This window comes from Boleophthalmus pectinirostris, unplaced genomic scaffold (assembly GCF_026225935.1).
Source record: "Boleophthalmus pectinirostris isolate CB_2022bp ecotype Guang Dong unplaced genomic scaffold, ASM2622593v1 HiC_scaffold_22, whole genome shotgun sequence".
Classification (NCBI taxonomy): domain Eukaryota; kingdom Metazoa; phylum Chordata; class Actinopteri; order Gobiiformes; family Gobiidae; genus Boleophthalmus; species Boleophthalmus pectinirostris.
In genome coordinates, this window is record NW_026571190.1 from 3,720,911 (window position 1) to 3,746,401 (window position 25,491).

The 25,491-nt window shown below is 38.6% G+C and overlaps 1 protein-coding gene across 1 annotated transcript in view; it reads right to left on the reverse strand.

Annotated features, from left to right (window-relative positions):
* Positions 1-837: 837 nt before the first annotated feature.
* Positions 838-25,491, reverse strand: part of LOC110165651 (protein tweety homolog 3-like) — a 42,298-nt gene continuing 17,644 nt past the window's right edge. The window contains exons 2-3 of the mRNA XM_055157982.1: positions 943-1,133; positions 838-841 (exon numbers count right to left, since the gene is read on the reverse strand). Coding sequence (XP_055013957.1) covers positions 838-841; positions 943-1,133 — 195 coding nt within the window. The remainder of the gene's footprint in view (positions 842-942; positions 1,134-25,491) is intronic.

Genomic DNA, 25,491 nt, shown 5'->3' on the forward strand with positions numbered 1-25,491 from the left:
GTTACCATAGAGACACATTAGGAAGCACTGTCAAAAGTTTAAAATTCAAGAAAAAAAAAAGCAAAATTGATTTAAACAGCACATTTTCTGAGCCTGTGATCAATACGAGCATTGGTCCTGTTTAAGAATTTGATTTTCGACAAAAAGGTGAGCGTGACTGTAATGTTATTTAAGAGGGACTTATCTGCTTTTTAGGGATGTGATAATAAACAAAATATCGTGATATTGTATCGTCAAAAGTCTCCCAATAATATCATGGGCCATCACAATATATCGAATTACAAGTTTTTTTTCTTTAAATTCATTGTTATGGTGCAGCAACAGCTTAAAAACAGACAGAACTACATAGACCATGATCCTTTGCTCTGTTTGGACTGTGCATATGACTGAAAGGTTTTTCATTTTTCATTCCACACTCTTCCCTCTAATGCAATATCTACCTCTTTTTTTAATTTTATGATGATTATTTATGTTTTGAATTGTTTTTGTTGTGATTTTAATGTATTTCGTATTCTTTAAAGTATTTTGAATTACTTCATGTAATTGTGCTGTACAAATAAACTTGCCTTGCCTTTAAAGGATAAAACAACTGTTATTAAGCACTTTTAAACCTTAATTATTTGGATTATGACAGAAAAGTAGCATATTCACAATTCTGTTAGCTTACGCAAAATATCACAATAAATATCGTACCGTGAGATGCATATCGTGAAAAAATTGTATCGAGAGATTTGGATATTGTTACATCTCTACTGTTTTTATTTCAGCTAAGTCAGTTCTTTATGTTCAGACTGTGTTAAAACAAAGCTCAGATTCAAGTCTAACATTTTGCCAACATCAGCTGCAAAGGATCAACAGGGAGATTAGAGTCACGTGAATTCATTGCCTTTCAAACCCGGTGCACTTTCCCCGCCCCCCGCCCATCGCCCGCCCGGGTCGTACCTGCAGACGAGGGTGGCGATGATGACGCACCAGGCCGTGCAGCAGCAGTCGGCGCTGGGCTGGGAGCCGCCGTGGGAGTGGGAGTCCTGGTTCTTCCTCCGCCGACAGCACAGCCAGAAGGAGTAGAAGAGCAGGAAGAGCAGGTCCAGAGCCAGGCACAGGAGAGCCGTGGCCCCCAGGAGGAGCACCGACTGTGGGGAGAAGACGGGACACGTGAGAGGGGTCTTTGTATGGTTGTAGGGAGTATTATCTGCTCCATAGGGGTGAGTTGCTGTACAGTTGTAGGGAGTATTATCTGTTACATAAGGGTAAGTTGTTGTACAGTTGTAGGGATTATTACCTGTTACATAAGGGTGAGTTGTTGTACAGTTGTAGGGAGTATTATCAGTTACTTGATGCTGAGTTGTTGTATAGTTGTAAGGAGTATTATCTGTTACATAAGCATGAGTTGTACAGTTGTAGGGAGTATTATCTGTCACATAAGGGTGAGTTGTACTGTTGTAGGGAGTATTATCTATTACATAACACTGAGTTGTACAGTTGTAGGGAGTATTATCTGTATTACAGTTGTAGGGGTATTATTGTTACATAAGTTGTAGTTGTAGGGAGTATTATCTATTACATAACACTGAGTTGTACAGTTGTAGGGAGTATTATCTGTTCCATAAGCGTGACTTGTGCAGTTGTAGGGAGTATTATCTGTTACATAAGGGGGAGTTGTACAGTTGTAGGGAGTATTATCTGTTACATAAGCGGAGTGCACAGTTGTAGGGTATTATCTGTTACATAAGGTGTTGTTGTACAGTTGTAGGGAGTATTATCTGTTACATAAGACAGTTGTAGGGAGTAGTTACATAAGGAGTACAGTTGTAGGGAGTATTATCTTTTACATGACAGGGAGTTGCACAGTTGTAGGGAGTATTATATGTTACATAAGGGTGTGTTGTTGTACAGTTGTAGGGAGTATTATCTGTTAGTTCAAGATCTGGGCCTATGGTTACAAATCATGTTTGTGGGGATCATTACACGTCGTCTAATGTAAAATGCATATTACAGACTTTGTGAGGGGCCCCTCCCTGCCATGGGCCCTGGGTAAACAGTGACCTTTAACCCCCCCAGTCCCACCGCCCCTGCCCCAAACAATTAGATTTTCAGATACTATAGTTGAACTTTTATTTGGTCTCTGTCCTACTTCAGTCTCTGCAGTGTCATTTTTGAAACGATAATTCAACTTTACATTTTAAACAGATGCTAAACAGATTGAGTCTGTTTCACGCCACAGTCTTATCATAAAAATAGAGTTTTGCAACACCCAAAACCAAAGTATTATATAAATCAAGACAAATATAATTATCTTGTCTCTGTAACTACAAGCTCTGAACCCCCAGTGCATTCAGAGAACATCCGGGCAGCCATTTGTGCACATGCCATTCCAGCAATTACATTCCACTTACATTACAATTACATTCCAGCAAAACGCACCGAAGAATAAACAGAGGGAGAGCAGGCGGGGGGCTACGGGAACACGAAGCAGGCCCGCTCATTAAAAAGCTTAACGAGAGGAGACGGGCTGTCACACGGCGCTTAGCTGACGTGGCCCCCGTAAAACACCATCAAACACCTCCAGAGAGAGAGAGAGAGAGAGAGAGCGGAAGAGGCCCTCGCAGCGAGCGGCCACCCCAGGACACGTGTGAGGAGAGGGGGGAACAGAGAGCAGACAGGCCCTGAAAAGCTCCAGACGCGGAAGGAAGAGAGAGATGACATGACAGAGCTGCATGGACCACGCAAAAGAGGAAACAGACTGTGTCAAAGATCCAATATTACGCAAAATGGACTCTTGTGAGCTTTTAGACATGTTAGAACGCTATAAACTCCTCAAAAAACTAAGAAAGAGAGTGTTTTTATTATCACCATGGTACTGGAATGAGTACAGAGTATCAAATCTATTCCTTGGTATTGAAATTGAGTTTGAAATTTTAGAATTGTGGCAACACTATGTAAAACAAGGTCCTATATTGTGCCAAAATGACTCTTGGGAGATTTAAGCCATGTCCGAATGCTGATACGGGAATCAGCTGGAAAGTCCCCCTGGCTGGAAAGTCTCGCAGAATTGTACCCTTTATGAAAGTTAGTGAATCTATATACATATAAATAAAATAATAATTATATACTGTTGGTCAAAAGTTTTAGAACACCCAGTTCCAGTTATTTATTGGAGTTCAAGTCGTGCAAGTCCAATGAAGAGTTTGAAATGGTACAAAGGTAAGAACTGAACAGACAGAGGTTAAAAAAAAAAAAGATAAAAGAACAAACACAAAGTCCAAGCTCTGCCAAAACCACCTCAGGAAAAAAGAACAAGATGGTAAAACTTGAAAACCTGGAGTGTCCAGCAGCAGCACAGTGTCCAGACTTAAACCCCATGGAGCTGGTTTGGGATGAACTGGACAGAAGAGTGAAGCAACCTACAAGTGCCACACATTTATGGAAACTTCTGCAACAGACTTGGGAAGAACTTTCTGAACAATATTTGATTTCTGTTGTAAAAAGAACGAGCCACGAGTGTGTTCAGCTGTTCTATCTGCCAAAGATGGACACACACATCAATCAAAAGTTTAGAATATGTTTTGGTCAACAGGAAACAGTAAAAAATTGGAAAAGTGTGATGTTCTAAAACTTGTGACCGGTAGTGTATATCTATATATATATATATATATATATATATATATATATATATATATATATATATATATATATATATATATATATATATATTATATATTGCATTAATTACAGACTGAAGTTACAATAGATCTCAAACAAAACATGCAGAATGATGTTGTTCTCATACACACACAAATAGAGTAAATACAGTTAGTCAAATTACTCCTTAGAATAGTCCACCAGTGGAGCACACTGCCTCAGAAACGTCTGTGTTCTCTGTCACAACTATTTCAGGATTTATTGTTACATATTCAAATGAAATACATAGTTAAGACCTTCCTAAAAGTGATTCTGAATGATTTAGCTTTCTCAGTTTCTTGTGTTGAACTGCTTACAAACTACCTTCATGGCAGCATGTAAGGAAATAATTCAGATTTCTTCCCAAATTAACAGTTACTTCCAGATGCTCTAGGACATGGGGAACAAGAAAAAATTATTTCAAATATGATTTCATAGTAAACTTCTGTGAGCAAATGAGGATTATATTGATATTACATACTTAAAAATGTGTGCCACTTCAGGAAGGTCAGTGAAATGACATAAACAAGACCCCATATTTGGTCTGGCTACATTCACATTTCATTGTATTATGATATAGAAGTTCCCCGTGTGCCGCCCAAGACGAAGGAGGCACCTGGTGGGAGGAGGGGGACGTTCCTGCAGAGAGAATGGAACGCTCGAGCTGGGACTTTCAAACCAGGGGAACGCTTGAGCCGGGATTCATTGATACATACCCAGAGTTGTGTTTTGTTTCATTCACACATGTTTGAGTGACTCTTTATTATTAGTCTGTCTACATCTCCAAAGTTCAACATGCTCTGTTCCACCTTGTGATGTCATGAAGCAGTCATTTTCAAGTGAACAGCTCCTTCTGCCTTTTGTTCAGTAGAGTTTGGCAATTCCAGGGCACTTCCTGTATTACCACATGACATCACAAAGTGGAGCAGAGTGTTTCCCGTGTGAGAGAAGAACACAGTCTAAATATCCAGGGGTATCGAAATCGGTATAGAGTATCGGGTCTGTTCCTTAGTATTGAAATTGAGTTAGAAATTTTTAAATCGTGACAACACTACATAAAACAAGGCCGTATATTACACCAAAAATGACTTTTATGAGCTGTAAGCCATGCTAAAATGCTGTTACCTCCTCAAAAACACACCTGGAGTTGTGTTTTTTTCACTCTCACACATTTATTATTAGTCTGTCTACATCTCCAAAGCTCAAAACGCTCTGCTCCACCTTGTGATGTCATGAAGCGGCAGTGATCAAGTTAACTGCTACCTTTTTTTTTTTTTTTTTTTACCTTTGGTAAGACATGACACAATGACACAATGACATTACAAGGAGAGAAGAACTCAGCTTAAATTGTGCGTTAAACATGTGTGAATGAAACAAAACACAACTCCAGGTAGGTTGCGATGACAAAACAACATCATAACAAAACAAAAAAAGCGTACCACGAGCCATTTAAAGAAACAAAGATGCCAATTACACACTGCGGGTAAGGGACCGTTTTAAAAGAAAAGCTAAGATATAAAACATGTACGCAAAATGGTCCGTGTGCAGAAATAGATGCACACAAGGTTTGGGTCTGGGAAACCAATCGTAGGTTTTGTTGGACTATGAAAAGACAAAATAAGTCCCCGAGTGTGCGCCTGTTAAAGCGCTCAGCCAATGGAATCCTGTGAGTACATACAGCTGCTCTTATGTGGGCTTTACATGTAACACAATACACGCACAACACGACGACAAGCTTTTCTCATTATACTACACAACTGCTACACGGAGCGGTTTGCACAGTATTAAAGGCTTGTATTTAAAGTATTCTCTTTTAACATCTATGTTCTAATGTTGTTTCCTCGTCATAAACAGACCTGGAGTTGTGTTTTGTTTCATTCACACATGTTTAACGCACAATTTAAGCTGAGTTCTTCTCTCCTTGTAATGTCATTGTGTCATTGTGTCATGTCTTACACCTTCATTCTTTTGGACAATTTCAGCCCTGGAGTTGCCAATCTCTACTGAACCAAAGGTTAAAAAAAAAAAAAAAAAAAAAAAAAAAGGTAGCAGTTAACTTGATCACTGCTGCTTCATGACATCACAAGGTGGAGCAGCAGCGTTTTGAGCTTTGGAGATGTAGACAGACTAATAATAAATGTGTGAGAGTGAAAAAAACACAACTCCAGGTGTGTTTTTGAGGAGGTAACAGCATTTTAGCATGGCTTACAGCTCATAAAAGTCATTTTTGGTGTAATATAGGGCCTTGTTTTATGTAGTGTTGTCACGATTTTAAAATTTCCAACTCAATTTCAATACTAAGGAACAGACCCGATACTCTATACCGATTTCGATACCGCGTTGATAATAAAAACACTCTTTCTTTAGACAGTAGAATGTGATTTTCTGCATTAAATGGTGGTAGGGGTGGGCGATATCTCGATATTTTAAATATATCGAGATAGTTTTTAAACTCGATATGAATTCTCACATATCGTATATATCGATATAATCTTATATTAAATTTTGATTTCGCCGCTTCGCTTGTTTACCTTCTCTCTCGTCGCCTCCGCCTCCCTGATTTTGTTCGCTCGTGTCTCCTTCACTCGTCACTGTCGCCGTGAATGCCGAAAGTTGGTGCCAGTGAAAAGCTTCAAGCACCATGAACCTTTTCCACCATTTACAGACAAAACCACCAGCAGCACATCCTCATATTCCACCGAGTCACGTCCTTTAGCCCGAAAGAAGTTAAACGAGCTGAGCTGCACGAGAAGTGCTGTTTATGCAAATGAGTCATGCGCAAAACTGCATTAAACACATTATTATCTCAAACGGGCTGATGTGGCTCTAGAGTCGTTATGCTTTATATATTGTAAAGTTTAGCAATGTAAAGTTTATTTATGCAGAAGATTTAAATTAATAATCTGTTGCAGCGTCACTTGTACAATAGTGTTTGGAAACGTTTGGGTTTGATCTGCAGTGGATTGTGGGATTAAACCTCAGAGCTCCTTACTGCTGGATAAGAACATGGATCTATTAAAATAAGGAACATCCTGAGCTTCTTCTGCTAAATGAGCTCATGGTTCTGGTTCTGGTTTGGAGAACAGAGTTAATGCAAAGACGAGCTTGTGTTGAGTTGTTTTATTTATGAATGAAAAAAGGAAATATGTTTTATTTCTTTTATTTTACAGTTAAATTATTATTTATGTAATTAGGGTTTTTTGTAATCTTAAATGTTCCTATATGAACTGCCGACCTCTTACACTTCAGTTTTAAAAAAAAGACCTTGTGGAATTTGCATGTTTGTTTTTGCAGTTTTCAGTTTTAGGGTTATTTTTTCTTGAACATATATCGACATATATATCGTATATCGAGATATAGCAAAATATATCAAGATATATTTTTTGATATATTTTTTGATCCATATCGCCCAGCCCTAAATGGTAGTACTACTCTCTGATACAACTCAAGATCATTCTAAAGCGACTCAGGAAAGGTTCATTTCTGTCCTGTGAATGTGACTGTATCAATACCTGCCCCAGTTAGTATCTCGTTTCAATACCAGTTTTAGTCCCGGTTAGTATCTGACTTTCCATACTTTTGACAACCCTGATTTCATGAATCCATTAACCTAAAGTGGTTTTCTCTGAGCGCTCCGTGCTGAAGATAGTTCCATGTAAGCAATGTCCATTACGTCATTACTCTTCCATCTTTGAGCTATAATCTTATTTGCTGCGGTGAGAGCCAGGTTTTACGTGTCCTGTTCTGAAGAGATATTTGTGAGTCACTATCCAAAATGTGCACTGCTGGATCCCTGGGTAGATGAACTGGGTAGTAAGATAGTTCACCACTTCCCCCAAAGTTCCTGAACTGCTGGAAATTCCCATACAACATGAATAAAGGATCCTACAGTCCCCGGGAGACAATAAGAGTAGTAAGGATCAGGAGCTACCCCCATCCTATCCCTCACAACTGGGGTTAAGTATCTTGGTCTATGGTAATACTTCTGGATATGTATGTGGTTGGCATTTTTTGATGCTTTCTCAGTGTTACACCAAATTAATTTCCAGTCAGGTTTGAACGAGTCTCTTGATATCTCTTCTTCCTGTGCTTTCATTCCCACTGAGGGCTCTGTACATTGATTCAATAACTTTTACTTCATACTCTTAATACTAAGTACATTTTTAAATGGGTACTTTAACACCTATACCTTTACTAAATAAGATTTTTATTTTAATATTTTTTATTTTTATTATTATTATTTATTTATTTATTTATTTTTTGCTCCAGTATATGGATTTTTACTTAAAGGGCCCATCTCATGCAAAATAACATGACACTGTTCTTTTAGAGGCTTCCTGTAATCCTTTTGAGATGGGCTGATCTTCCAGTTCTCTCTCCAGGCGACTTTGTAGGTTTTACATGCCGACCTTATTCTAAAATAGAAAAATAAAGAGTGTTTATTCACATTATATTTTGACACCAACTAGGCCTGTAACGATAATCAATAAATCGATTAATCGTACGATAACTTTTAACGAGCTCGATAACTTTTCCAGCCACGATAAATTCTATTTGCAGCTTGTTTGTTTTCCTCGCTCTCACAGAGGGTGAATGTTAGAAGCTTCTATCGCTCTCTGACTCCTCTCGTTTAACAAGTGGAATGATGCTTGAACCAACGTGCGCCGTGTTTATCAGCAGAGCGGATGTGCATGTAGCCTGCGCGCTTTCTGCAAGTGCAAATTCTGCAGATGCAGAAAGCGCCTCTGTCTGTGCGGTGCGCTAGCAGCACAAACTAGCGCCGCTGTCAGAGTGACAAAATAGTTCATCACCGAGCGCCAAAACAAGTCACAATGCCAAATCAACACGAGTGACTGGGACACGTCTCAACAGCCACATGCGTCAAATTCAGCGAGCGCACAAACAACGAGAAGAAATGTATCAAACCCCAACAGCCGATATAAACCCATACTCGAGCGACACAACTAGCCCCGCCCCCGGGAGAACCCGAAAACCCGAAACAGAACCGACACCAGACAGGACAGAGACTACCTCACAGAGAAATAACATCCTGTGTCGCGGGTTCATACGAACATTTAAATGACCAAAATGCTGAGGCCACAGCAGCAGCCACAGAGAGACAAGACACTATATACCAAAGTAAGTCAATCACTAAAATCACTTTTAAGGACAATTTTGTTACAGAGATTTAATAATCCTTTTTATTTATTGCTTGGTTCAACAATGTTTTATGCAAGTGCATTTTTGGGAACAAGTCTTTGCTGTGAGCCAGACACATTAGACTAGTCCTGTGTTAAGTCTGTTTTGTTTAGGCCTGTTGTTTTTGGTTGTCTTCCAGTTCCTGTGTTAAATGTTCTTTAGAATGTAAAGTTTATTGATCATTGAGAGGATGTATTTGCATTTTTATTCCATGGTCATTATATTAGTTGAAATTGGTCTCAAAATGTCAATATTATCATTTATCGCAATAAATTCTTGGTCATTTAATCGTCCAACAAAATTTGTTATCGTTACAGGTCTAACACCAACTCCTGAAAGCTGAGGATGGATTCTTTCCCATTAAAGTCTTGCAGCACCGTAATATCTTTATTATCCCACTCTTTGTTTACAAATGGTTTCCATTTTGTTTGAAATTTTGACTTGAATCGAGGTAACACGATGCATATTATCCCGAACGCAAACCATTTTTTACATAGACTTGAATTCCCCATCCTTGCCTGCTCCAAACCGTCTGTTCTGTGGCTGTTATAACCTGAACTTTGTGTTTGGATTGGGTGATGTGTGTAACCAACCGCTGCTGTAAAATATGTGAGAGTGTGGACAATGAATCCAGAGGGACAGCGGGTCAGAGGAGTGAACACAGACGCTACAGCGCAGTGGAAATAAAGAAGCAATACAAGATAGCACCATAAAACTCCAGGGCCACAGGGTCAAGGCTGCGGGTCAGTCCACCAAACAAGCACAATGAAACAGAGTCTCAGCCAGGTCAAACAACTGGATACTGAAGAGTCTGTGTCTGTCCAATGAGGGGGGAGACAAAAAATAATGTATTTAAATCTTTTGGAATACTCAGTCAGTCATAATCAGCGGTGGAATGTAAAATGTAAATAAATGTAGTAAAGTACTGTATTTAAGTAAATTATTTAATTTAATTTTAATTTTTTTTTTTTTAAAGTAAGTATCTACATTTTTAAATTGTACTGTATTATTGTACAGTATTGTACTCAGTGTTGGGAAGGTTACTTTTAAAATGTATTCCCCTACAGATTACAGATTACATACACCCAAAATGTAGTTTGTAACGTAAGACATTAAGTTACTTAAAATGAGTAACGTAATCTGAATACTTTGGATTACTTGATTTGCTGTAGAGAAGCAAAGATGAGGAAATCGTAACATAAGATGTTTTATCTGCTAAAAGAGAATGAAAAGGCTGAGTCTTTATTTAACCTTATTAAAAATATTATTGATAGAAGAGGAGGAGACATGGTGCACGCAGCAGGATTTAGTCCTGTTAAACCCTGATTTAGACCTGGTTTAGACCTGGTTTAGACCTGGTTTTATTCCTGGTTTAGAGTCCTGGTTTAGACCTAGTTTAGACCTGGTTTTAGTCCTGGTTTAGGTTTAGACCTGGTTTTAGACCTCCTGGTTTAGTGTCCGGCAATGAGTGGAATTACCGAAAAAAAAAAAAAAAATGGATATAGCCCCAAATTTGAAAACATACTGTTGTGTAATCCATTTATTTTTAACAAAGTAACTGTAATCCAATTACCACTCACTGAAACAGTAACATAATTTGTACTCTGATTACGTAACTCCGGTACATGTAATCTGTTACTCCCCAACAGTGATTGTACTGTATTGTACTGTATATTAGTGTAGTACATTTGAGGATACCACATCACAGTACTTCAGTTCCATCCAAAGTAACAAACAGAGAAGTGAGGGGGGGCATGTTCCTGTGTCCATGTTTGTTCCTGTAAAATTAAGCACCACATTTATCAACTGTAAAGCGAAACGTATTTTCTAGAAACATATACAGTGTATTTTTAGGAGAAGTGTCAAATCTTATCAAGGCACAGGGCTCAAGTTCAATTCCCAATCATTGACTTTCAAGTCCAAGTCGAGTCCCAAGTCTTAGTCCATTGTATCAAATCAAGTCTGACTCGAGTCCAAGTCACGACGCTCAAGTCCGCACCTCCGACTGACAGTGAGAGGTCAGAAGGTTTGCTGAGACACAGTTGGAGCTGCTGCAGTCATCTGTCCAAACCAGAAGGAGATCACGGTACATATGATCCCTGTTATTAACTAAAGGCTTATACTGCTCCGCTCATTGTGTGTATATCACAGACCAACACTAATGCAGCCTCTGATCTGCATGGCCTCCAGTGAAGCCCTAATGCCGTCCCATAATGCTCTATGTATTACACGCAGGAGAAAATGAAAGCCGTCTCCATACAAAAGGGGAGTGTACGACGTGTGCGGACGAACGTGGGGGAAGGACCGAGGAAGCGACGATAACGGAATAGTAATGAGGCTGCAGCAACTGAGCCACGCCAGGAAGTAGGACGGTTACGGTGGAAGAAGCTGATCCTGAGAAAACACTGCTTGATGGTCTTATATTACATGAAATGGACTCATGACAGCTTTAAAAAATGTTATAATGTTATCAGTGTTGGGAAGGTGACTTTTAAAATGTATTCTCCTACAGATTACAGATTACATACTCCAAAATGTAGTTTGTAACGTAATCCATTAAATTACTTAAAGTGAGTAACGTAATCTGAATACTTTGGATTACTTGATTATTGACTTGAAAGACGAGGAAATCGTAACATAAGATGTTTTGTCTACTAAAAGAAAATAAAAAAGCCCAGTCTTTACTTAATCGTATTAAAAATATTATTGATAGAAGAGGAGACACATCCACGCAGCATGGTTTAGTCCTGGTTTAGTCCTGGTTTAGTCCTGGTTTAGTCCTGGTTTAGTCCTGGTTTAGTCCTGGTTTAGTCCTGGTTTAGTCCTGGTTTAGACTGGTTTAGTCCTGGTTTAGTGGTTTAGTCCTGGTTTAGACCTGGTTTAGTCTGGTTTAGTCCTGGTTTAGACCTGGTTTAGTCCTGGTTTAGTCCTGGTTTAGACTTGGTTTAGTCCTGTTTTAGTCTGTTTTACCTGTTTTATTTTTATTTTCCAGCAATGAGTGGAATTACCACAAAAAAAAAAAAAAAAAAAAAAAAATATATATATATATATATATATATATATATATATATATATATATATATATATATATATATATATATATATATATATACATATATATATATATATATATATATATATACACACACACACACACCACCGCCATGTAATCCATGTATTTCAACAAAGTAACTGTAATCCAATTACTACTCATGGAAACAGTAACTGTAACTGAATACAGTTACTCATAATTTGTACTCTGATTACGTAACTCTGGTACATGTAATCTGATACTCCCAACACTGGATGTTATAATCTCCTCAAAAACAGACCTGGAGTTATTTTGTTTCATTCACATGTTTGATTAAATCTTTATTATTAGTCTGTTACATCTCCAAAGCTCTAAATGCTCTGTTCTACCTTGTGATGTCATGAAGTGGGAGTTTTCAAGTGAACAGTTTCTTTTACGTTTAGGTCAGTTTTCGTTCAGTCATTGTTATATTTTGAAGATTTTAAGTTGTAATATTCATGGACAAATACAATTTCAAGAGTGTAAATGAGAAACAGCTACAACGTGGTTAAAAGCTCTGAAAGTCCACATGACATCACGAGGTGGAACTCTATGTTGGAGAGAAGAACTCAGCCTAAATACACAGGGTTTGTGTGTTAAACGTGTGTGAATGAAACAAAACACAACTCCAGGTTTGTCTGTGATGAGGAAACGTAATAGGGGTCGTTTAAAAAAATCTTACATGAACGCAAAAAAAAAAAAAAAAAAATCCTGAGATGATTCATGAGAATATTAAAGGTGCATTATGTGTTTGGAGTCCATCACCTTTTTTTTTTTTCTTTTTTGTATGAAAATGTTGTTGCTCTCCATGAAATGTCCCACAGTATGACATTAAATTAGCCGGTTTCACTTCATAGAAACCGTCTGACCTCGCAGCGTTAGGATTCATTCACCCGACAGCAGGCGGGTACTTTTTATCATTTAACCAATCGCTGCTATTTGGTTGTGACGTATGCAGTGTTGGGAAGGTGACTTTTAAAATATATTCCCCTACAGATTACAGATTACATAATTTAAAATGTAGTTTGTAACTTAATCCATTAAATTACTTAAAGTGAGTAACGTAATCTGAATACTTTGGATTACTTGATTTGCTGTAGAGCAGCAAAGACTAGGATATTGTAATGTAAGATTTTTTTTTTTTTTTTTGCTAAAAGAAAATAAAAAGCCCAGACTTTAATTAAACAAATTAAAATATTATTGATAGAAGAGGAGGAGACATGTCCACGCAGCATGATTTAGTCCTGTTAAATCCTGTTTGAAAGATAGTTTAGTCCTGGTTTAGTCCTGGTTTAGTCCTGGTTTAGTCGTCGTTTAGTCCTGGTTTAGTCTGGTTTAGTCCTAGTTTAGACCTAGTTTAGACCTGGTTTTACACCTGGTTTGGACTTGGTTTGGACCTGGATTTAGACCTGGTTTGGACTTGGTTTAGACCTGGTTTAGACCTAGTTTAGACCTGGTTTTAGATCTGGTTTGGACCTGGTTTAGACCTGGTATAGACCTGGTTTTACACCTGGTTTAGTGTCCGGCAATGAGTGAAATTACAGAAAAAAAAAAGAAAAAAAAAAGTGAAAACAGGAAAATACCTCTGTGTAATTTTATTTATTTATAATTTTTATTTTTTTTATTTCAACCAAGTAACTGTAATCCAATTACCGCTTATTGAAACAGTAACTTTAACCGAATACAGTTACTCATAATTTGTACTCTGATTACGTAACTTTGGTACATGTAATCTGTTACTCCCCAACACTGGACTAACTGGTATATTAAGCTTTTCCCAAGTCTCGTAGGAAGAAGGACAATAACGTCTTTCCCCTTGATAAAATTCACCAAACATTCTCTTTATTCCGGCTTCAAATCCTCGATCTCGGGAATCGTTGCCAACACAGAATTTCTGGCTCTTTGCTGATTGGCTGGTGCCCGAACTTGCACTTCTGGGGTTTTTGCAAACTGTCTATTGTATTTTGATTCCTGACCTAGTCGCTGGAGAGAAATGAAATTGAGTGGAGGCACTAGGTGGTGCTATGCATTACATTTATTGAATTACAGGTGGTTTTATAGCTCAAAAACACCTAGAAAAACAGATATTCTGACTGTGAGTGGGGTCGCCTCTCCACAGATCTGACCTATAACCTGACCCATTTCTACCTGGACGACTGAGGGATTCTTCACATATAACTTGACCTGGTTTTGTCTCCATGAAGATAGAAAGGTTTAAAGCCACACTGTGAAACATTACAGACAAAGCAATAACATCTCCATGGAGAAAAGCGTTTGACAGACCCTCCACCTGAAAAATTACACAAAGCACCTTAAGTTCGTATGTAACATGTCTTGGTTTCACCTTAAAGATACTCCATGATCTGTGTACTTTTATATATATATATATATTATATATATATTTATATATATATATATAGTATATATATATTTATAGTGTATATATATTTTTATATATTTTTATACTTAGGTTGGGAAAAAGAAAAAAAAAGGTGTATGGATGGCTATAACTTAATTTTCTAACTATTAGGTTGATCTGTAATTGTTTCGTTTTTGTTTGTTTGTTTTAATGTGCACGACTGGCAGATAGATTGTGCTGTTGTGCTTTTATAATGTACAAAAAATAAAAACATTGTTATAAAAAAAAGCTACTCCATGACCAATGCTGAATCATAGTAGTAGTAACTGTAAGTACATTAAGCGTAATCTGCAGTACTGCCTGTGTATAAATGGACTCATTAGGTGAAGACGACGGAACAATAACATCACGAGCAGGACTCTTGGTGTCTGCTACATGGGATTAGAGTTTCTAATCTGACTCCGCCCACTCCCCCTCCCTGCAGATTAGCGTCCTGTCAAACCACTAGCGCAGATTAAGTGTGGATCAATTAGCCGTGTGGAGAGAGGAGAAGAGGGAGCTGTGCTTTCCTCTCTCCAGGCACAATCATCTGCTGTGGCTGCGAGGTTAAACGCCAGCACATCGAAAAGCTTTTAAAGTGTCATCGTTTCCACCACTAAAAAAATAAATTCATTGCCTTAGATCCACAATACACACTTCTCCACTATTTTACAAAGATGTGAGTCTGGTCATCGGTGAATCTTATGATTGACAGATGGATTAGCATCAGGGACATGCACATGCATGGTCTGTATTGAAACAAAAATGGATATAGATGGAAATGGATTGGTTCTGACTCGAGATGTTTTAAATCATTTCCCTTGTGGATCAATAAAGTTAGTTTAAATCCAGAGGGCGTGGGTAGCAGACTGATGTGAATCTGTATAAAAATAAATACAGAGATAGAATTCTAAAAATATCCTGTTGTTTTCTGCACAATAAGGCTAAGTCTATGTACTTTAGATCTGTACAAACATGTTCTGAAATGTGATTCTTCCATTAGTTTGTCAGTTCAGATTTCTTTTTGTCAATTCTCATAGATACATTTAAAGCGAAGCATCAGCATCAAATTTTCAGAGGTTTTACCATGTTATAGTTGTTTCTCCTCACAATTTACCCACTAGAGATGCGCGGATGGCGGTTACAGCCGCGGACTCTGCAGCTAAACCGCGGGTCGGGCGGATGACGTGACAAAAAATAATATTTAAATTAAATTCGGGCGGGTGGCGGTTTCACTACTCAAATAAAAAACTCTGAACTTGGAGCAAATGGGAGGAGACTGAGCGGATGGCGGGCGAGTGAGGTTTTGAAAACTGGTTAAAAACTGTGGTTGCAAATGGATAGCGGGCGGATGATGAGTTTTGCGATGCGGTTGCGGATGAAAAAGTAGCCCATCCACGCATCTCTATTACCCACCCAAAGTTGGAGTGATTTGTGCTAGGGATGGGCATGATTAATCGATTAATTGATAACTGAACATTTAGAATTTTGTCGATTACACTCAAACCAAATGTAGGTTGCTGTGCGTAGTCTAGGGTGACCAAATGTCCGTTTTTCACATAACTGTCCTGGCCGTCTGGGTTTTTTTTTTTTTAAGTGATGCAAATGTCCGTGTTTTCATGACCTTTCATTGGGCCATTAAACAGCGTCTCTTGTAGCTCTCTGTAACTCAGAAGGAGCGAGCAAACACAAAAAGTCAGTCAGTCTGCAACATGCCGAAGCACAAATGCACATTTAACGATGACTTGTACAAGAAATTCTCTATTTTCCGTCCTGGTCAAGTGGGAGGCCATGTGCACATTGGCGGTGTCACGGACCTTAAAGCACCAGGACACTGAAAAACATGAAAAAGTTTTGCGAGGTGAGAGTCGCTCATTGTCGATGACGAGGCCCCACCTCCCACCCCCCGTACGGTGTCCTGCTTTTGACAAACCCAATATGGTCACACTAACCTGTATTCCACCTGAGTCATGTCCTTTAGTTGAAGCATCAGTGCACAAGAGCTGTTTTTTTATTCACTTAGTTTATGCAAATTAGCCATGTGGTTTTAAGTTTCTTTTCTGTGAGACTTGCACAAAGCTGCAATAAACACATTCTAATGTCAATGCTGATGTGGCTCTAGAGTGGTTACAGTTTATATGTCTTAAAGTTGAATTTATTTATGCAGATTAGTAGTGCAGATAGTAATAATAATGTTGATCATTTTAATATAAAAACATTAATGATTAATCAATAATTGATCGTTAATTCTCCCAACGATCGATTAAGAACATTTGATCAAATGCCCATCCCTAATTCGTGCATGTCTGAGCAATCTTTAATCGCTTCTTTTCCACCAGTACAATTTTATTTTCTTAATCAGTGATACATGTAGGATACAGTAGCTTTGAGTAATTATTTTGGTACATTTTTTATTTTTTTTTTAATTGCTACTTGCTATGTTGATCTGTAGCTACCCATTTGTTTACATTTACGGTGACATCAGTTCCTGTTGGGCATCGGGTTTTCTACACAAATCTAAACACAATCACAATGCTGGTCAGAGTAATGACAGTGAGATGTTTTTCCCACACGGTCGAGTTCCCTGTGAGCTGACAGGAGGCGTCACGTCCCCCTGACTGGACTGTCCCTGGAGACGTCACACGGCAGGGATGTCCTCTATCCTCACAGCTTTTCTTTGAGCACATGACCCGGTGAGTTCTGATCACCCGGGTCACTGGGTCAAAGGGCAACCACAGCACAGGAGTGTGATGAGACGTGAGCGGAGGTGAAGAGCTACAAGTCTGACACTGTGGATCAAAATGCATTTATAATTGAATTACCACTACAAACAATTTTTTCCAATGACTCAGTCTCACAGATTATTTAAAGCCACGGTATTTAACTTTTTAGCCCAAAAAAAATGTTTTTCCATGGTAATGTTCCTTTGGCTGTTGACTTGACTGGAGCTGATGTCATCAAGATTTGCATGAGGTGTGATTAAGTGAAAGCACTGCTCTGTCTGAAGCTCTGTTACTCAAATTAGACTTTAATCTGAATTTTGTTTTACAAAATCTGACCAAAAAGAGCAGGTTTAGCTGGAACTACAAAAGGTGAGCTGATTTGTGATCTTAAATGAGTCTCTCACATTTAACTCTTGGGTTTTTGTTGAAAATCAAACTCCTAAACAGGACCATGAACGCTCAGACTGATCACACACTTCTGAAAATATGCTCTTTAAATGCATTACGTATTTTTTCTTGAGTGTTCAGACTATATTAGAAAATGTTTTCAGTTTTTGCTAATGTGTGCATTGTGTCTCCATGTAGAACACCTCTAGTGCACTGTCACTGCATCTCTAATCTTCCACAATATGTCATAAATGATATATTATCTATTACCATGGTGAAGTTACTGCATGTTTGACACTATCAGGCCTTTAGAAATTTCTCAAACATAAAATTATCTGCAATTATCAAAATTATATCTGATATATTATATTATATATATTACAATTGAAAACTGTACTTTTATTTATTGCCAACCAATTGTGTTTTGCTTGCTTAGATTTTTTGATGATTGCTTGTATTTTATTTTAATGATGTAAAAACCTTGAAAATCCCCATTTCCTTGTAAATATAATTATAGAAGAATATTAATAAAAATAATAATAATTAAAAAGTCACCATCATTCAATGGCTGATGGGATTTACAAATGTGTAGTATTTTGGAAGTCTTTTTTTCTATTTTTATTTATTTTTTATTTATCACAAGATGACAAAATATTAAATATATATATATTAATATAATTTAGCAAATACATTTTGTAACACCCCTGAAGATGGCCTTGTCTTATAAATGGGGCCCATAGCAATTAAACTACAGACTTTCAGGAGTTTCAGACAACATGACGACAACCCCGAGCTCCAGGCCACACCACAGACTGTGTACATACAGATATACACTCTATGGTCTACACCGAGCAAAACAAACATGGAGGCACCAGCGGACTATATATATAGTATATATATAGTGGATTATAACACCCTTAATGCACTAATTTGTATTGCAAAAATGGCTAAATTGGTTTATGAACATCTTCCATCTCCAGCATGACACTTGTTTTGGTTTTACCTGGCACAATTTAGATACGTAATGTTGACAGATTTGCCGAGATTGGCTAAAAAGAAACTGGTGGTTGGGCACTTTGGAGTGAGTTGCTTAATGAGCTCAAGGCCTTCTGCTGCAAGTCCTTCCTTTTTCTAAATGCTTCAGCAAGAACCGTTCCAGATGGATCATGTGTAGAACTGAATTCAGAGTGATACACAGATCCAGGTCACATCATCTGAACAGGGTTTTAGTTCGTTGCATTTATCTCGTTATAGTGTCCTTTAGAAAATAAACAAAGACGAGGAAACTTTAAACTTCTGTATCTTTAGATCTAATGATGGAAAATCCTTGAAAATCCCCATGTCCGCAGTGGCTCTCACACATGTGCCATCAGGTCACATGGTGCTGTAATACTGTGCAGCTGTTTGACTGGAGCCGCTCGCTGACTTGGCATTTCTCTAATACACACACGGTATTCCAGAGCTCGCCAGGATCCAGGAAGACGACTCGGATTTCAGCTCGGAACGGGGTATAAGGAAGCACTTTTATCCTTCTCTTTTTTTTCTGTTTTTGGACAACGTCAGCATCCGCAATGAGCCTGTGGAGGAGGGGACGGGCTGAGTGACAGAGGGATGAAGAGGGAGAGAGAGGAAGAGGAAGTGAAGAGGAATACAGATGAGCTGGGGCATTCAATCTCCAAATGTTCACACCGACCATCATGGGCTTCAGCTTCCTGTTACAAGCGACGTGTTGAGGACTTTCTCCGCATTCAGAGGGTATAATATTTTGTGTAAAGTTGCACTGTGTAACTTTTTGGCTGGGGGGTCCATCACCTGCTTGTTTCTATGAATATGTCATTGCTACGGAAGCCGAGAGGGGTCACAACAAACGCAAATGCCGCAACAAATACAAATGCGACAACACAACAAAAAGCCACAACAAACCAAAAAAAGTCACAACACACCAAAAAAAGCCACAACACACCAAAAAAAGCCACAACAAACCAAAAAAGCCACAACCAAAAAAGTCACAACACACCAAAAAAGTCACAACACACCAAAAAAAAAGCCACAACAAACCAAAAAAAAGCCACAACACACTAAAAAAAGTCACAACAAAAAAAGTCACAACGCACCAAAAAAAGCCACAACGGAAATGAACGTGGGACTCTATTTTAATGCAAACGCCGCAACAAATACAAACGCCACAACACAAACGCAAATGCCGCAATACATTAAAAAGCCACATCACATCAAAAAGCCACAACGAAAGTGACCGCAGGACTCTATTTTCCGACGGACCGATCAAGCGGCAAGTGAAGAAAAAGAATTACAACGTGAAAAGTAAAGGCACGGTGAAGTTGGAAACGTAAGTAAAAGTAATTTATGGTTTCATCATTATTCGTTTCACGGTGTAGTTCTTCTTCTTCACTTGCCGCCTGATCGGTCCATCGGAAAATAGAGTCCCGCTGTCACTTCCATTGTGGCTTTTTGATGTTTTGTGGCTTTTTAATGTGTTGTGACATTTGCGTTTGTGTTGTGGCATTTGTATTTGTTACGGCGTTTGCATTAAAATAGAGTCCCACGCTCATTTCCATTGTGGCTTTTTTGGTGTGTTGTGGCTTTTTGTTGTGTTGTCACATTTGTATTTGTTGCGGCGTTTGCGTTTGTTGTGACCCCTCTCGGCTTCCGTACATTGCTCTGCCTGGAATGTTCCACAGTATGATTTTAAAACAGCTCTATCTTACATGTATTCAATTACAGGTTCAGGTTTTATAGCTCAAAAACACCTAGAAAAACAAACATTCTGATTGTGAGCGGGGTCGCCTCTCCACAGATCTGACCTGTAACTTGGTCTGGCTTGGTCTCCATGAAGATAGAAACATTTAAAGCCATACTGTGAAACATTCCAGACAAAGCAATAACATCTCCATGGAGAAAAGAATTAGATAGATGGACTATCCACCAGAAAAGTTACACAAATCATCGTTATACTGTTAATCGCCATGGCAACTGTCCTAATTTTGAATCGCTCACAGCCCAGTGGATAAATCTGGAGTAAATCTGCAGCAAACTGCACAAACAAACAAAGACAGGCTAGTGCGTCCTCAACAGAAAGCCCATGAAAAGAGAGTGAGACGCAGATTAAAAGCAGACTTGCAGGAAGTGCGAAGAAAGATAGTTTGGTTTTGTTTGTATTTTTACTTAACACTGCTGAAAGTGAAACTGCCACCACACAAAACCAGGACATAACTACCGCAGAGTGTATAAAGAAGCGGACTATGGGAGCGTGACGTCACCTGTAACGTTCAGCTCCAGTCAAATGAAGCTCATCGAGGCTTGCAGCTATAGATACGAATTTGGAGCGAGATACATTTTAGGAATACGAATGTATTTACGGGCAAAATAGGGAAATAAAACACCAGGATCATGCAGAACGGGTTAATACGAACATTTTAAGACCAAAAGACTCGAGAGAGCAAGAGAGATAGAGACCGAATCCCGACACTCAGTCCTGGTTCAGTTCTGGTTTAGTCCTGCTTGCAACAAAACAATCTGAAGAGCTGCCTGGGAGCCGAAAGAGCCAGTTGCTTTTAGTGAGCCGAGCCAAAAGAGCCGGTTCTCTAAAAAAAACTGGAATACCCATCACTAGTAGCTAGAATGTGATGCAAAAATGCCTTTAGGCCGACCTACTGTGTGTAAATATGATGTAAAGAGTCAGAATAACAATAAATGTTGCCTAAATAAACCCAATTTAATATCCACTAGAGCCAAACCTAAGTTTTTTAAACAATTCAAGATTTACAGTGAATTTTCACATCACTAAATATATCGGCGATTATATCGGCTATCAGCAACCCCAACTCCCATTTTATCGGTATCATATCGGCCACAACAAAATCCATATTGGTCGGGCCCTACAAAATACACTAGACGGTTTACAAGAATCCCGGAAGTTGTAGACCACGCGCCGACCAATTAGCGAAGAGCTGAACCAACCCAAGTTGCAATAGCAGACTGCATACGCTCTCCTCGTTTGGATTTCCTTTGTCAAATACAAACTTCACATTTTTATTGCACCTTTAATTCATAAATTCACCTTGCAGAAACGACAATGAATGTTGACAGACATGTTCACTCTCTGTTTTGTTTGCTGTTGTGCTGGTGTGGTATAGGATTTAGATGCCGCGGTGAGGTGACCCCGGGGTCAGAGTGGTATGGTATGTTGAACCTCCCTATGAAAATCTATATTTTATTAATAAAGAACTTGAATTCTATAAAAACACTTTGACTATTAATACGATATCTACAAATTAAAACATATTGATATATTTAAGTGTTTTTTGAAGAACTCAGATGCATTTTTTATGTCAGTTATAACTTTTCAATGTTAAAAATTACTTAATTGTTTAAACACATATTTGACTGAAAACGAGATAAGTAGTTATTCATTAGTTAGGTAATCAAAGTGATGTATAATGATTTGGAATCTTGTTCAAATAGACAGGACTGATCAGTGGAGTAGTTCAATAGGGGATACATATGACTATAATAATCTGACCCCCCAATATGTTTATTATAGTTATTATGATGTAAAGTAAGAAGTCATGTTAGTTGAATATTGACAATGATCTATTATATATTAAAAAAGGTCAAAATCCTATGACTATAGTAATCTGACCCCCAATATGTTTATTATAACACAACATGACTAAATTCAAGGTCATTATTCTAACAAACCATTGCCTAAACTGACATTATGATTCTTAGGATTATCTGAACAGAGCAAACTAAAAACCATAACAATGTAAAATACAATATAAATGTGACAAGATTGTTATGTATATGCAATTTTAACAATACGTTACATGTACGTAAAATACCAAGTCGTTCTCCATCAAAACATTCCTTAAAATACCTTAAAAGAAAGTGAATATGTAGCAATATATAATAAAAGTAAATGTCATGAGAAATAATGATCAGATAAGTAACATACTAAAGAAAAAAATAAGGGGAGTCAAAATCCTATAGGGGGAGTCACTTTACTAAGGGGGTTAAATTACTACCTCACACCGACAAGAACTTGGACACCACTGAGCGTTCCGGTGCATTACATAAGCCACGAACAAATAGCAGTGATTGGTTAAATAAAAAAGTACCCATCCAATGAGGTTCATTTGGTCTTCCGATAACTTTTGTTATTAGGTTCTTTTTCAGACCAAGAGTTTGTTTTCATACATGACAGTTTGGACTGCTCACTAGCGTCTTCCTCAGAGTGGTCACGTGATGCTGCTGTGACGTGTCTGGTCAGCTGATTTAAACAGGTTTTGGCGCGGTTTTCCTACCGGTGGTGGCAGGACGACAGCGCCATCTACGGTCCCACTTCCTCAGGACAGTATCCCAGGTGTGTGAGAGTAAAAAACAGATGGCGCTGTCGTCCTGCCTCAGGTATGAAAACAAACTCTTGGTCTGAAAAAAAGAACCTAATAACATAAAAAAGTACATGTCTACTGTTGAGCGAACAAATCCTAATGCTGCGAGGTCAGACGGTTTCCACAAAGTGAAACCGGCTCATGAATCAATGACAACGTAAAGTCAGTTGGAAACAGAGACAATGGAGCCGGAAGTGCGCTCATGCTCACTTCCTGTTCAGAACGCTGCAGCTGGAGGGTTATCTACGTCCAGTTATATACACAGTCTGTGATAAGTACGCATTATTCTCCAGCCGTTAAACTACAGACAGGGCAGAAGTGAGTAAATGTTGTTTTATTATCACCTCAACAGTTCTGGAGGCTATTTGCCAGGGGAAGGATCTCAAAACGACTCTACTCCTCTGGCTCAGAACAGCCCACACCAGTACTTTCAGATTAAAAATAACTTTCAAACAGCAGTCAGTAAGTCTTGATTTCAAAAACGTGATGACAAGCTTTGAATTCTTATAAACCATGAACGAGTGGACGAATGAAGCTATTTTACAATGTTGTTTCTTCATCGCAAACCTCAAAAACAGATCTGGAGTTGTGTTTTGTTTCATTCATACATGTTTAACACACAAACCCACATCAACCCCACATCACACACACACACACAAACCCACATCACATGCACATCAACTCTGAACTCTGAACTTTTCCATGACTTTTTCATGACCTAAAGTGAATTTTCCATGACTTTACAGCACCTACATGTGTAGAATTGATCAGACTTTTAGTGCTAAATATGAAATGTTAACTCTTTCCACTCACCTTATGGTTTGGGATTATAGTTTTTGAACATTTAAAATCCTGTCAGTGCATTTATTGTCGTCTCTTTAAAAAAAAAAAAAAAAAAAGACGTTCAGAAATAATTATAATAACCTCATGAGAACTTAACAGAACTCTGCAGTTGCATGAAAGAGGTACTAAAATTCTTCTTTTCCAAAACTTTCATTGAATTTACAAAACTCCATGACCGTGACTCCATTACATTTTCAATTCCCATGACTTTTCCAGGATTTCCGTGACCGTGGGAACTCTGGAGTGGAGAGAAAACATTCAGGAAGTGCTCCACACAACAATCATTTGGTTCATTTCAGCCCTGGAGTTGCCGATCTCTACTGAACTAAAGGTAAAAGGAGCTGAAAGACACCGCTTCATGACATCACCAGGTGGAACAGAGCATTTTGAGCTTTGGAGATATAGACAGATTAATAATAAAAGGTTATTCAAACATGTGTAAATGAAACAAAACACAAATCCAGGTCTGTTTTTGAGGAGGGAACAACATTCTAGGATGACTTAAAGCTCACAAGAGTCCATTTCCGTGTAATACAAGACCTTTAAACAGTGTAACACAAAACCAAAATGCACTATCTTTTAACTGAAACTGTCAGAGGTTCTCAAAATGGCGTCCGTGAGAGGAACAAAGCCACGCCGCTGAAACCCAAATATATGAAGTGCGTACGTGTGTACATATGTGTTCGGAGAAGTGGCAGCTCTTTGCGGTGGATTGTCAGTTATTGTGTCCCAGTTGCGTGGCTGTTGTGTGCTCACACTGGGGGCTTGTGTGTTTGCCCAGAAGAGGAGGAGGAGGAGGAGGAGGAGAAGGAGGAGAAGAAGAAGAAGAAGAGGAGGAGGAGGAGGAGGAGGGGGCTCTCAGCTGGACCAGTGGATGCATAAAAGCCTTTGAGAGAGACAGAGCGCTCCAAGACAGCTTCAGAAAGGAGCGAAAGAGAGAAGAGAGGGAGAGAGGAGGGAGAGAAAAAGAGAAAGAGCGCATTCTTCCGCACGCTGCCCCCTCTCCCCCCCCTCTCCCCACTCCCCCCCCCCCCCCCCTCCTGCCCCCCGCCCCTCCTACGACTCGCGCCCGTCTAGCCACAATGAATGATTTCTGTAAATAGGGCCCCTCTGTTCACACACACAAACACACACACACACACACCCACACACACACACACACACATACACACGCACACGCACACACACACAAACACACCAACACACACATAGGGTTTACATGTTTCTTGGGGATGACATATACTTGCATTTATTGTTCTAATTGTTCTAAACTTAACCACAGTCATGACACGTTGGACTATTTTTATTTATTATATTTGACGGAAACACAGTTAAGATTGTTATATTTAAGATTTGACACAAACACACACACACACACACACACACATAATTCTTTATAAGAGCTTTTTTCAGGTTTTTTTATGGGTTTCAGACTTGATTTCCTGGTTGGAAATCACGACATCACGCCAGGGAATTCCATAACTGTTACCTAGCAACCGTCTTGTACGCTGGGCCAGATCATATCAAATCTGTATTAGAGCTGTCCGCCGGCTACAGATCGACTATAGAGATCATTATTTATTTAAAATATTGTTATTATTTTATATTCTGCTTGTTCTGGATTCAGTGTTTAAGCAAAACTATGATTAAACATTTATTTTAATATGAAAAGGTTTAACATTACAAATCTCTAAAGAAGAGAAAACATGCAGATTCTGTTGACATTTTTCAATAAATATTTAGTTTGGCCCACGACTTAATCCCAGTTTTTTAATTTAA